Source organism: Misgurnus anguillicaudatus, chromosome 15 (assembly GCF_027580225.2).
Source record: "Misgurnus anguillicaudatus chromosome 15, ASM2758022v2, whole genome shotgun sequence".
NCBI classification, from domain to species: domain Eukaryota; kingdom Metazoa; phylum Chordata; class Actinopteri; order Cypriniformes; family Cobitidae; genus Misgurnus; species Misgurnus anguillicaudatus.
This window is the reverse complement of record NC_073351.2, coordinates 23257117-23270757: the sequence shown is the minus strand read 5'-3', so window position 1 is coordinate 23270757 and position 13641 is coordinate 23257117. Positions and strand designations below refer to the sequence as shown.

At 35.6% G+C, this 13641-nt stretch overlaps 2 protein-coding genes across 5 annotated transcripts in view; both read left to right on the top strand.

Moving 5' to 3' along the window:
• Nucleotides 1–9915, top strand: part of iqch (IQ motif containing H) — a 38537-nt gene extending 28622 nt beyond the window's left edge. For 2 of the 3 annotated variants that reach the window (XM_055174463.2, XM_055174464.2), the window contains 5 exons: nucleotides 4825–4989; nucleotides 6381–6506; nucleotides 6594–6655; nucleotides 7071–7182; nucleotides 9679–9915. In XM_055174463.2, coding sequence (XP_055030438.2) covers nucleotides 4825–4989; nucleotides 6381–6506; nucleotides 6594–6655; nucleotides 7071–7182; nucleotides 9679–9807 — 594 coding nt within the window. In that variant the 3' untranslated portion in view covers nucleotides 9808–9915. Of the gene's footprint in view, nucleotides 1–4824; nucleotides 4990–6380; nucleotides 6507–6593; nucleotides 6656–6924; nucleotides 6990–7070; nucleotides 7183–9678 lie in introns of all 3 variants that reach the window. The other variant, XR_008636470.2, reaches the window with a different exon arrangement.
• A 136-nt stretch (nucleotides 9916–10051) lies between these two features.
• Nucleotides 10052–11269, top strand: c15h15orf61 (chromosome 15 C15orf61 homolog). Of its 2 annotated transcripts, XM_055174466.2 has the most exons (3): nucleotides 10052–10315; nucleotides 10532–10887; nucleotides 10981–11269. In XM_055174466.2, the coding sequence occupies exons 2-3, from the start codon at nucleotides 10545–10547 to the stop codon at nucleotides 11106–11108; spliced, it is 471 nt and encodes a 156-aa protein (XP_055030441.1). In that variant the 5' UTR covers nucleotides 10052–10315; nucleotides 10532–10544; the 3' UTR covers nucleotides 11109–11269. The 2 variants fall into 2 exon arrangements, with proteins under 2 accessions (XP_055030441.1, XP_073709712.1); XM_073853611.1 differs by having other exon boundaries at nucleotides 10052–10887.
• The last annotated feature ends 2372 nt before the right edge of the window (nucleotides 11270–13641 follow it).

The window sequence follows — 13641 nt, the reverse complement described above, 5'->3', positions numbered from 1 at the left end:
TCTGAAGGCGAAAGGGGGTCAAACACAGTATTAGTATGGTGTTCCTAATAATCCTTTAGGTGAGTGTACACCTCACAAGTTTGTACTAAAAAATGACATGTAAACAAATTTTGGTTAGAAGTAGGTCTCTTGTAGCTGGACTATATCTGGTCTATAGTTAACCTGGATGGTAAAATGATGGCTATTGCTTGCTGGGTTTGGTTGCAAGGTACATTTAAATATAGATACGGGGTCTACACACTGAAAATAAATTTGTTTGGTTGTTATCCTTAAAACTATTTATACCCAGGCCAACTAAGGTACTGTAACTCACATGCCATACACTCCATACAGTGCATGGTTTTTCTCTGGCAAAGTACATGACAACAAAAAAATCTCTGTGGGATATAAAGGGAGTGGACACATTGAAATAAACAGTCTAATGTCGAAAAAATTGTATGGATCTGACCTTCACTGACCTTACTGTTTTAGATATTGATTTAGTCATTTTTCAAAACGTGTGTCCCTAAATTTAAATTGAGTCATTGAATGACAGTATCCCCTGTGGAAATGTACTACAACAAATGATAAGTTAGCCCAGAAATGATTATATAACTAGGCAACATGATGCATAATTAATTAAGATGCTCTGACTTTTATCAATGATCCCTGCTGGCAGATGAAAATGCATCTCTTTCTCTTTTTGTGGCCCAATACCCTTCACCACTAGAGGGTGACAGAACACACTTGTGCTATAGTATATTCAAATTATGGGCACAAAACATGGGCACCTCTCAATGCTTTGTTGATGTTAATGTTTGAGGACTATGTTTGGGTATAGACTTTGTTTGATGTAAACTGATGCTTCTGAATTTTGCTCATGCTTGTACAGTGTCTGAAAAAAATGTCAAAGATGTTTCCAAGCTGTCACTGGGACAGTACCCTTTTAAAAGTTCCTTATATATACCATTTAGGTACAGATATTTGTTACCAATATGTACCTTTGAGGTACTAATATACTGTACACTTGCTGGTACCAATATGTACCTATGAGGAACTATTTAGGTTCAAAGGTGTAGTTTTTAAAGGGGATCGCATCAGTGGATAGGGGCTATTTTTTGACCATTTGTTTTTTGACAATGTATATACCAGATTAATAAACAGTAGCTATTAGTGCTCAGAAAATACTTGCCTAACAGGCTCGTAACTGCTCATCCGAGGGGCGCAAATTCAAAATATGTGTTTGTTGCGTCATGTGAACCATGTGCATCATGTGTTTTGTCAAAATAAGGGCCTGCTGCACACGCGTCAAAACCGTTTATGATAAATGAGACGCTCACGTTCACAAAATACACCCAAGACACTCCCTTAACAGTAAACTGTGATTACGCATGAGATTATGCGTGTATCTGGCAAACGCGAGCGTCTCTTTTATCATAAATCCTTTAGACGTGTCTGCAGCAGGCACTTATTTTGACAAGACACATGATGTACACAGGATCACTTGACACGCAGAATACATATTTTGAAATTACAAACCACACACATGATGGGCTACATGCATGTTTTGACAAACTTTGCATCCTGCGCCCTCGAAAAAAGAAGTCACCGGCCGCCTCTGTTCCCTAAACATCTTGAATAAATTATGCACATTATGGTGGTATATGGTATATATCAAAGAAAATCTTTCTATAACACGATTCAGATTAGATGAATACATCTCTGTTTATCACTCTGAAATGGAAATCGTATTTCCACGTAGTATAAAATATAAAAGTACAGATATATTTTCAAATGAATGTCACATACTGCTGTTTTAATCATCAGCTCGGCTGGCATGCTGTGAATTTAAAATAGTTGATTGACTTTGGTAGGCAGAGAACCACAGCGCTTAAATTAAGGAGAAATCCGCTCATGTACAGGAAATTTCACACTTGATTCTCACATAATCTACAGGCAGAATAGCTTTTACTCTTGCAAATGAAAGTAATTCGTAAATGCTTCTGATTGAATAGCACCAGGATGCTGTATTGAGAATTCACAGGATGAATTTGATTCGGCGCGTCTTATTGAGAATAAACTGCATGCACAATTAAAATCCACAAAAGGAATTCAGACGGATAAATCCAAACATGGCTGTCCCATCAGAGGCAGACATCATCCAGACCCGTGCCGCGGTGCCGCTAACCTGTCTCTATTTAAACATCAATTTACATTCAAACCTGTTGCTAAAAGCAGTCTGTATTTTTTGTATGTGAGGGGGAGATGCGGGTCGCATGTGTTTGCCCTTGCAGGCTTGTCTCACATTGTGTGCAGAGGGAGGCTCAGCTGCAAGATTGCAGTTTTTAATGAAAGTGAAGGGCTATAGAAGACAGGTACAATCTGGGCGTATATATCAAGCGCCTTTGTTAAGGTTGACAATGAAGCCGGCTTGCCTGATTCTTCGGACTGGCTAAATGGTCCACCTATCCCACGAGCACAGGTATTAACTATGGACAGAAGGCACTGTGGAATAAATTCAGCTATAATGTGAGGCAGGACACCTCAGTCTTGTTTCCAGAGGTCATGGCTTGACTTACAAGGGCTTATATCTGACCTGAGTTTATTTCTTTTGTGGTGCCTATTATTACAGTAAAGCGCTTTTAAATTGTTATTTAGAAATTTGGATTTTAGAGTCTCATGCACTGTCAGAAAATAAAAGGTTTAAAACTGTACCTTTTCTGTCGCTGGGGTGGTATCCTCTAAGGTAAATTTTTGTACCTTCGTGGGTATACAACAGTGGTTTTCAAACTGGGGGCCGGGGCCCCCAAGGGGGCCGTGAGATGGTGCCAGGAGGGCCCCAGTTTTATGACATTTTATGAGATACATTAATTTATCATGAATTCTGTGTAATTAAACCTAAAAAAAATAAGGCTACTAACCAAAATCACAATTTTTTTGTATAATAAATTTTTTTTTTTATTAAAATGTTGAGTTTTAGAACAAATTTTCTTTTGGGGGCCACGAAGGAATGCACCGTACACAAGGGGGGCCGCACGCTGAAAAAGTTTGGGAACCACTGGTATACAACACATTAAAATTGTAATACAATATTATACCCTAAGGACCTATTGTGTACCTTAAGGAAAAAAATTTACCAGTTAAATTTTAGGGTACAAAACTGTTAAGTGTACCTGTAAAGGTACGCAATAGATCCTTAAGTTACAGTAATATACTCAAAAGTACAACATTGTATTATGTTTAGTATACATGTAAAGGTACAGACCAGAACCTTACGGTAAAATCCCAGCAACAGAAAAAGTATAATTTTATGCCTTTTTTTTCTACAGTATGAAAGCCCTCATAATCATGAGAAAAATCAAATATATGTTATGTAGAGATCAGTGGAAGAGTGGAAGGATTTGGTAGAAGTGTCATAAAATGTTTCTTCACATCTATTATGGACTCTTATTGATGGCTTTTTTTTCATTATTGAGTCATCCAATGTCTTTAATTTGATTAAAAACAATTATGTTGGCACAATTATATTTTGGTCTACAAAAGTAGACCAAATGCAAACTTTTAAGCATACACCGTCAGATTCAGTCAAGTGTTACTAAAGTATTTGAATGGTATATACATGTATGTGTATATATAATTTTGTATACCAAGTAATGAGTGCTTTCTGTTGTATTTAAAGGAAAACACCACAGTTTTTCAATATTTTACTATTTTATTACCTCAACTTAGACAAATTAATACATAGCTATCTTTATTCGATGCGTGCACTTAATCTTTGTACAGTGCGTCGTGAATGTGTTAGCATTTAGCCTAGCACCATTCATTCCTTAGGATCCAAACATGGATGAATTTAGAAGACACCAAACACTTCCATGTTTTCCCTATTTAAAGACTGTTACATGAGTAGTTACACGAGTAAGTATGGTGGCACAAAATAAAACGTGGCCCGCCGAGGTCGAAGTGCTCTTCCGCCATACAATAGTTCTTATTTTTTATCCGCTAAAAATCATCACGTTTTATTTTGTGCCACCATACTTACTCGTGTAACTACTCATGTAAGAGTCTTTAAATAGGGATTTGGTGTCTTCTAAATTCATCCCTGTTTGAATCCTAAGGAATGAATGGGGCTAGGCTAAATGCTAACACATTCACGATGCGCTGTACAAAGATTAAGTGCACGCATTGAAAAAAGATAGGTATGTATTAATTTGTCTAAGCTGAGGTAAGAACATAGTAAAATATTGAAAAACGGTGGTGTTTTCCTTTAAGCTAGTGTATAAAGTGAGTTTATTGGACTCAGGTGGGTGAATGGTGGTTAGAATATGATGCTGTGATCATGAAGTGATTCAGAAACCGGCCACCATTTGCATCCGCTGGCAGGAGCGTTTAGGTTGACAAATAGGGATGACAGGAGAGTCAGCCAACTGCCAGTTAGTTATTAACAACTCCTTCACTGGTGATTTATTTGCCACTTTTTGAAGAGAGGGCATAGCTATTAGATTATTATCGGGGAAAATTAGCCCTGTTTAAGCATAAGGCCACGACTGGGTTTGACCCCTTAATATCCTTATAATGATGCCATTAACCATACAGATGTGAAGTGAGTCTCCAGTTGGGCTTACTGAGACACAGTCTCTCTCTCTCTCTCTCTCTCTCTCTCTCTCTCTCTCTCTCTCTCTCTCTCTCTCTCTCTAACACACACTGTGAATCTGATCATGAGCTGGTTGTTCTGTGTTACATTATAACATTAATTAATTTAATTTAATAATAACTAATAACTTTTGTAGGCTGGTTGTTAGTTAATTTAAGTCTCCTAACTCTTCTGCTGGGTTGTGTTTACTGTAGGTATGGGCTGTTGATCTGGACCTGGGCTATAGTAACCAGTTGGCCATGACCCAGGTGATGCTTATGATGACAGGAGGAACGCTGGACTGCCGCACCAGTAAACTGGAGGTTCCGGTTAAAGATAAAAAGACATCTGTGTGCCAGTCCAAAGTAAAGAGCAAAGCTGTAAGAATCTTTATATGCTTGCTTACAATATGTCCATGTTAAAATATATTTATTATATACTGATCATGGGAAATGTTGTTCCAAACCAGTATGATTTTATTTTTTGGAACAACAGAAAAGACATTGATCTCCTAACTAAGTATGCTAAAAGAAGCTTGTTTGCTTCATTACAGATTTCTAAAACCATAATTTTGTGTCAGGAACAGATTTAAGTTGTTATTCAGAATGATAGTCACCTTTCACTGTCCTTGATAAATAAAAAAATATCAGTTTGGACATTCTGCTATAAATAACTCCCTTCCTGTTTCACATCAGAAAGAAAGTTGGGCTTTGAAAAGGGTGACTAATTGATGTCTGAATTCATTCATTTAAAAGTTAATGCTCTTGAGTGTTTCAGTTGCTATCAAACCTTTAAAGCACAGAATGCCATTATCCAGAATGTGTTTCCTGAGACTGGACCGGAGAGCAATAAGGGTCCTCTACCGGATATTATCCAGATAAATCACAACATCCATAAAGATTGATCTAGCTAAGCTTTGTTGTTTTATTTTTGTTAAATACAACTAAACGCTGTAATTACGCTTCCGACCTGATTGGTGTTTAGATGCTGAATTCATTATCATTTTGATAGATGAGCCTAAATAATCAACCCATAAATAATGCATACCATATTCATTATGCATGTGTATGCATGCCTGAGCACCTCATCAACCTGATGCCAGCCCCTAAACAAAAGAGTTCCTTTATTAGCGGCAAACCGGAGTTTACGCTTGTTAATCTGCGACTTGTATTATTTTATCAAACATTCATTTAGTTTGTATGTGGCAATGTCACCCGGCTCTTGCCCGCCCGTCTTAATGGCTCACGCTTTGGCCATCATTTAAGCCTGGAATATTACAAACACAATTAAATCCCTGCAGGAAAGGCTTTTATTGTTGTTTGAGGATAGCGTGTTTGACAGCTGAAAACTCAGTTCCATAGAAGAGAATTACTCATCCCCTGCCGACCATGAGAGGGCTTTACCCTCCGTTACATATTTGTCAATGAGAATATGCCTCATGCCCGCTGTGTGTCCTGTGAGTCTGCCACTCTTAACTAACCAGCTCCCGTGACATTCTCTTAGACGCATCCTTTATCCGTTCTGTCTGCGAGCATTGTTGTGTTGTAGAGGAAGCCTTTCTGTTCTCTTCTGTGGTGTAACCTAATAACACAGGACTCCCCTGTGTCCTATATGACTGTGAAACTAATGCCCCCTTCTCCGTGTGGGCTTTTGAAACCCTTCTATTTGTTTTTAGTGCTACACCCCAGAGGTCAATTTATCATTTAGATACATTTTTAGCAACTGAATCGTATGCATTTTGTTGCTTAACTGTGTGTGTATCTGTCCTCAGCAAACTTCGATGACTAGTCGCTTTGCAGTGATGGCCACCCGACTTATGCACACCAATCTCTCTTTGGTGTATTACAGCACATTTTTTCTGATGTGTAAAGCACAAGGCATAGGCTACGACGTCAAGGTAAAACCTCTGCTTTCTTTTAAAAAATAAAACTATAAATCATTTCAGAGTAAGTGTATTTATATGTAGCTTTGGTTGATGTTTCAGGCGAGAAAAGGCACCGTGTTCGTCCTCCATGACAGCAAAGATAGAAAGAGTCTCGGCATGCTGTGAGTCCCCGCGAGAAGCGGGCAAACACATTACCCTTATCTTACTTCGGTTTTATTTTCTCTTTCTCTCTCTCCCCATTACCATTAGACGTAGTATATCTAGACCTTGAGCACACTCCCAAGAGCAGATTAAACATTATGTAGTGAATACCTCAACTCAAATGTGTCAGCACACAAAATACTGCCAAGTAGAATTAAAGGCATTTATCACATAAATCCTATAGCTATCCCATTGAAGCCCCGCTTTCCTTCCTCATTTCTCCCTGAAGAATAGCACAGTCTTTAAGGCTGAAAGTTCTCATTAAGATCCTTACAGCCCCAGCAGCCAAACAAGGTGATTGTTTTTTTGTTTTTCTCTAATGATGGTTCTGGGGGATCATTAGTAAGCTCGTTTGTTTCTGTGTGTCATTAAAAGAACGATCTCGGAGCATCTCCCGGGAGCGCTGCTGACCTTTGCTCGGAACCTGTCAGTCATTCATCAGGAAATATCAGGCCCGAATTCTATACAAGGAACAAATAATTTTAAGGTATGCTGTTAAAGTAACAAGTATATCAGTATTTTTTTTCAACACGCTGTTTTTTGATGGGGTGATCTTTTACATCATATATCATCTTTAGTTTAAGACACCGCCCTACTGTTTTATTAAAGGATTAGTCCATTTTCTTAAAAGAAAAATCCAGATAATTTATTCACCACCATGTCATCCAAAATGTTGATGTCTTTCTTTGTTCAGTCGTGAAGAAATTATGTTTTTTGAGGAAAACATTGCAGGACTTTTCTAATTTTAATGGACTTTAATAGAGCCCAACATTTAATACTTAACTCAACACTTAACAGTTTTTTTCAACAGAGTTTCAAAGGACTATAAACAATCCCAAACGAGGCATAAGGGTCTTTTCTCCCAAAACGATTGTCATTTTTGGCAAGGAAAGTAAAAAATATGTACTTTTAAACCACAACTTTTTGTCTAGGTCCGGTCCAGCGCGAGCTAACGTAAATGCGTAGTGACGTAGGGAGGTCACGTGTTACATATATAAAACGCACATTTGCGGACTATTGTAAACAATAAACTGCATCACGACCGGATCTAGACAAGAAGTTGTGCTTTAAAAGTGTATATTTGTTATTTTTATTGTCAAAAATGACAATCGTTTTGCTAGATAAGACCCTTATGCCTCGTTTGGGATTGTTTATAGTCCTTTGAAACTCCGTTGAAAAAAACTGTTAAGTGTTAAGTTAAGAAATAAATGTTGGGCTCTATTAAAGTCCATTAAAATTAGAAAAATCCTGCAATGTTTTCCTCAAAAAACATAATTTCTTCTCGACTGAACAAAGAAAGACATCAACATTTTGGATGACATGGTGGTGAGTAAATTATCTGGATTTTTCTTTCTAATCCTTTAAGTTTGGGAAATTAAATTGTTAATATAATGAAATGCAAATAGCAAAGTAATTACAAATGGAACACATGCCTTTCTGAAGTTTACATTTAGATTTTACATTTATTCATACTTTTATCCAAAGCGACTTATAAACCATTTAGGGAGCATTTAACTTATTGTCCAAGGAACCAACAATAAGCATAGTCTACAAAGCTATGTTTACAAGTAGGAATTGAGGTGCAGCTAGGGGAATATATATTTTTTAAACAAATGTTGGAAAGTTGGGAGTTAAAGTGAATGTGGAAGAGTTATGTTTCAGTAATCAACTCAGGTGGAGGCTTTCTCAGTTTAAATTTACAATTTTTTACCAATCCCATACTGAAATGCATGTTTGAGGTGCATTAATTTAAAAATATTTTATATCTTCACATATATCAGTGCCTTATTTTTTTGTGTCAAGATGCACACAGGTATTGTTTTTTGAAATCCACGTTTGTAAAAACTACTTAAATGACTACTTAATATAACTAAAGTCTAGGTCTGGATTCATCTAAATCCTGTCCGGGAAACTGCCCCATAGCATTTAAGTTTTTGTACTACATAAACAGAGTACTTTCCATATGTGACAAGATGTGTCAGATATACAGTACTGTGGGCAACAGAATATGAATATTTACAATAATAAAATACTGCATTATAATATATTTGATAGACGTCTTTTAGTGCAATTCTTTACACTGCAAGCTAAAAGATTTAACAGATTTAAAAAGGAACAGCTTCTAATAAAATATCTTAAGTTTTTTGAATACCTACTGGTGTGAAACAGTACTTGGTAAACCAGGATGTCGGGTCACCCCGTCCAACAGTCATTATTAAGTTCAAATTAAACATTAATTTGGCAAATTAATAGACTGAGGTCTACAGACCAATAAAAAGTGCATGACATATCTCTGGAAACAGGTCAATGTCCAGTTTTCAAATAACTATGTCAGTTTTGTATTGCTGCTTGTCCAGCTCAGGTGTAAACATATTTTTGCTGCTGGACTTTTTTGAAGCAATGTCAATTGTCGGTCAATAGCACCCAAAACAATACATAAGGTATTCATTTAATACAGGTCAGGATACTGTGTCTAGGCTTTATCTCTGGCCACATTATCTGTAGAGTAGCCACTGAAATTTTTAACACTTTTGTATTAGATGGAATGGGAGATACCCACTTCTAAATTTGAGATATTAACTATTAATTTCATAATGATCCTTCAATTGAGAAGTCAAGCAGCAGAACTTAAGTTACAATACTAACCCATTTTGGAGTTAACTAATTATGCAAGACTAGTCTTACATGTCACTGTTTATAACACAAGGTGTTCAACCTCAGTTGGGCAACTTTGAAAAAAAAAGGCACATAAATTAAAGAGTATACCCACATCTCCAGACACCACTACACCACTGACTCTTCACATTGTTTGACACTGTTTAGTGAATTGGAGATACTGACACTTTCTAAATTATTGCATTCAACACAATGTTACTTAATTTGCTCAAGGAATTTTTATTCAGTGTAGTGGCTAGAGGTTTGGGTAGTCAAGTACTCTCTCCATAAACATATTGAATACTGTGCTTTTCTGTGCTTTTATAAGGACCTAATCAAGGACATCGAAGACGTCCTGGGCATGACTGGACAAAACCAAACCAAATTTCAAGAAGAAGAAGAAACTGGAGACCAGATATCATCTCATACACTTCACAAACCAACCTCAAATAAATAGACACACTTACAAAAGCATTCAATTACACATTCAGTTACAATCCCCAGTTGTCTCCAAACAATTTACTGGAATTTAGCGACATTAAATTGAGGCACTTGTAAGAATGAATCTTTTTTTTTTCTTTTTTCATTTCCAAAATGTGGAATGTGTTTCCTTCTCAAAACATGTTTTACAGGTCATAAAGGATAAAACAATAATTTAGTATACCCGTCTGATGCACTAAATCAACTCGATGTTATTAAAAACTTAATTAATGTAATTTCTGAATGTAATGTGAAATATTGGAAGCACCCTTTAGATTATGTAGTTCACATAGGAACAAAAAAACGCTTAGTTGTTTCTTCCCGGAAAATAGATGAGTCGTACCAGGGAATTATATGTTGTTGAAAACTACAGTATTTTAGTGGGGCAAACAGTACACACGTCGTGCCTTATTTTTGTTGGAAGTTGAGATGCAACGGAGTAGCGTAATGTAAATGTTTGTAAAACGAGTATGAAAGCCGCTCCGGTAAGTTGTGTAACCTTTAAATCGTCCTCGGATGTGGCAGACTTTTACAATGAGGGAAAGAGTTTCCTTCTATTTCTATATATCGACATCTAGGTTACCTAACACATATCAGTTTTCATTTCACGTGCTTTTTAAAACAAAACGTCGCGTTGGTTAATTTCTTGTTACGCGATAGTTGCAATAAAAACATTTTTCGTTATTATTCATGCGCTTTAGGATCTATTTTGAAATGACTGGGATTTTGCGGATGATTCACAGTGGATTTCTAAAAGTTCTGCTGTTCCCCAGCACGTTTGGACGTAAAGGATCTCGTCCCGCTGCCTCTGAAGTGTTAACATGCCATCTGACACAGCGCGCGCTCCCTCCCTGGACTTCATTCTGCGTGCGCTATCGTGACGTCATCAACGACCAGTTCGGTCTGTCTCATTTCAACTGGCAGGTGCAGGGAGCGAACTACCACATCCTCAGGACGGGGGCTTTCCCTTTTATTAAATACCACTGCACCAAAGCACCTCTGCACAACTTGCAGTTTGAGAATAGTTTTTTTGGGGCGCTTAAAGTCATCAATCTAGGTCAGTTTATGCTATTCAGTTTTATTCAGATATTAAATTTGACAGTTCATCAAACCAATTTCTAATATTTTTGTGTACGCTTTATTTTTTAAGGTATTCCATGTTTGGCTTACGGCTTGGGCTCTTGGATGGTGGCTAGAGTGACAGAGACAGTACAAACATCTGCAGGCCCTGTCACTGTTTACTTTGCATATAAGGAGGTTGAAGGTGCTCAGTACTAATATTAGAGACTATCTGACTTGCCTAATGTTCTGTCTGAACTTCTGTCTGAATTCTGTTGACTTTGTTTGCACTGGCAAGTATTTATGATGTTAAAATATTGAATTTTTGGAAACAAATGGAAAAGTGTTAAGATAGAATGGATAGTGCACTTTTTCATGCATAATAAAGGTATTTATTTTAATTATTGTCATTTTATTTATTTATTGAAAGTTTTTTCTGCATTATTGGAAGGTCATGTACAGGTTTTCAACACCTTTTTAGTATAATATAAAATAAAAGTGAGTATTATGAGTAAACTTTTAAAGATTAGAAAATAGTAGAATTAGCCTAGTTTTATAAAAAATAAACAATTATGATTATATTAATTTTACTTGATTTTGAAAACATTACTACCTTAGTTTTGTAATATTATAACTTTATATTTAATCATTTAAATACATTTTATGATGAGATTCTTCTTGTAATGTTACCACCTTTTTTTAGAAATTTTAGTTTTGTTTTTATTTTACCATGCATCAAAAACACTGTTGTAATTATAGCATGGTGATTATTATTAGGGATTATTTGTGATGTCTTAAACATTGAAGTTTACATGCTTTACAACTCCTTGTTTTCCCACTTGTTTCTTTCCCTAAAGCTAATGCAGAATTTTAAATACCTTCAGCTCATTTATTTAAAGTCAAATTAGAGCTCACTCCCTGCCTGGCATAATGTCAATAGGAAGCAAGAGGGATTGTTTAAAGGACAGGTCTGATAAAATGGTTTTTAATTACAATAGAGAAAGTGTGGCCTTCATTCAAAGCCCTCCCTAACCCCCCTACAACTGTCATTCTCAGATGCTTTGATTTCTGATAATGTGCTTTGCTGACTTGGCGTAGCTCTGCTTCTCTCCTGCAGAATCCTTTGTGAGATTGGGTTTGACAAACTACCATATTGATCCTCTACAACTCTCAAAGCTTTCTGCTAAGCACATTTATCAGAGACCTTAATTTTCTTGCATTGCCACCTCTTTTTACTAGCTAACAGCCCACAGTAATAATTTCAGGTATTACAAGCAAATCAATGGACCTCTTGCCCTTTCTTTTGCACAGCGTAATTTAGAGGGACAGATCAGATTTGATTGGATCATTGTATGATGACTAAATTTAGTGAATGTGCAGTGTAGGTTTTGTAAGAATTGTACACGTTTCAAGTCATTAGTGTTATACTGAGTACAGTTTTAGTTACTTAGTAATTAGTTACTGTAATTTAATTACATATTTAGTAAAATAAGGGATTATTCTTATTTTCCAGTAATTTAATTGAAGTTACTTCTGATGTAATTGAACTAAATACTGTTTATAGACTGCATAACAATTATATACAGTGCATCAAAATTTAAAGTCTATTAAAATGCATTTTTTATGTATCCTTCTCACTTTAAATACATTGGTCAGTTAATAATGGTAACACTCTATTGTAGTTTACAATTCTCAGTATTAACTGGTTGGTTATTAGCATTAATATTACTGAGATATTGGCTGTTTCTAATACTTAAAAAGCACATACAATGTAAAATTTCCTTGCTGCCTCAACCTCAACATTTTTTTTAGTTGAATCAATTTAGATTTACATGTCATTTTAACTTACCAAAGTTTATCCTGACCAAAGATGAGTTGCTACAACTTATAAAATGAAGTTGACTTCTTTCAACTATTTTTTATAAGTTATAACTAAATAATAGTAAGTTAAAATGACTCGTAAATCTGAGTTGATTCAACAAAAAAATTTAAGGCAAGAATTTTTTACAGTGTTTTAATGCCTGATTCTGCAAAATCTTATTCTACATCCTCAATCCACCCAATTCCTACCAATACTTAAACTTAACAAATACAAAGTATTAATAAGCTGTAATTAGGATTTTATTGTGGCAAGTAGTTAATAGTGAGATTTGGACCTTAAAAAGTCTGAACATAATAATTTATGTACTTTTATATGATTTATTCGAGCCATTTTTAAGCCTTTGTATTATTTTTCTAAATAGGATTTAGAAAGTAATAAGTAATTAAATACTTTTTGAAGAGATTAATTTGTACAGTAATCTAATTACATAATAAAAGATGTAATTAGTAACTAGTAATTAATTACTTTTTTTGAGTAACTTACCCATTGAGTATACTAAATGAATAAACCTGTGAAAACATTTTTTTTTAAATTATGTGACCTCGTACTTTTACAGTTTCTTTAAAAGATTTCCAGAGCTCCCTCACATTTCCCACTATAAGGACGTTCCTCTACTGTAAAAAAAAATTCAGCACTTTTGTAAAATCAAACATATCATTTACTTTAACTTAACAAATTATGTTAAACAATTTCAACTTGTTTTTATAAGTTATGTCAACTTATTCCATGTCAAAACTTAAAATAGTAGATTGAATTGACTTACAAAACTAAGTTGTTTTTTGGGGTAGGCAAGTTCGGTCCTAGAGAGCCGCAGTCCTGCATATTTTAGCCTAAGCACTGATAATCTAACCTGATGTCTAAATCCTAAAG

What these genes read in the sequence shown, in the direction of transcription:
- c15h15orf61 (XM_073853611.1), top strand. Translation starts at nt 10,521, where the DNA reads ATGCGCTTTAGGATCTATTTTGAAATGACTGGGATTTTGCGGATGATT. An exon ending in GCTTAAAGTCATCAATCTAG is followed by an intron (nt 10,888 to 10,980) that starts GTCAGTTTATGC and finishes TTATTTTTTAAG; the next exon opens with GTATTCCATGTTTGGCTTAC.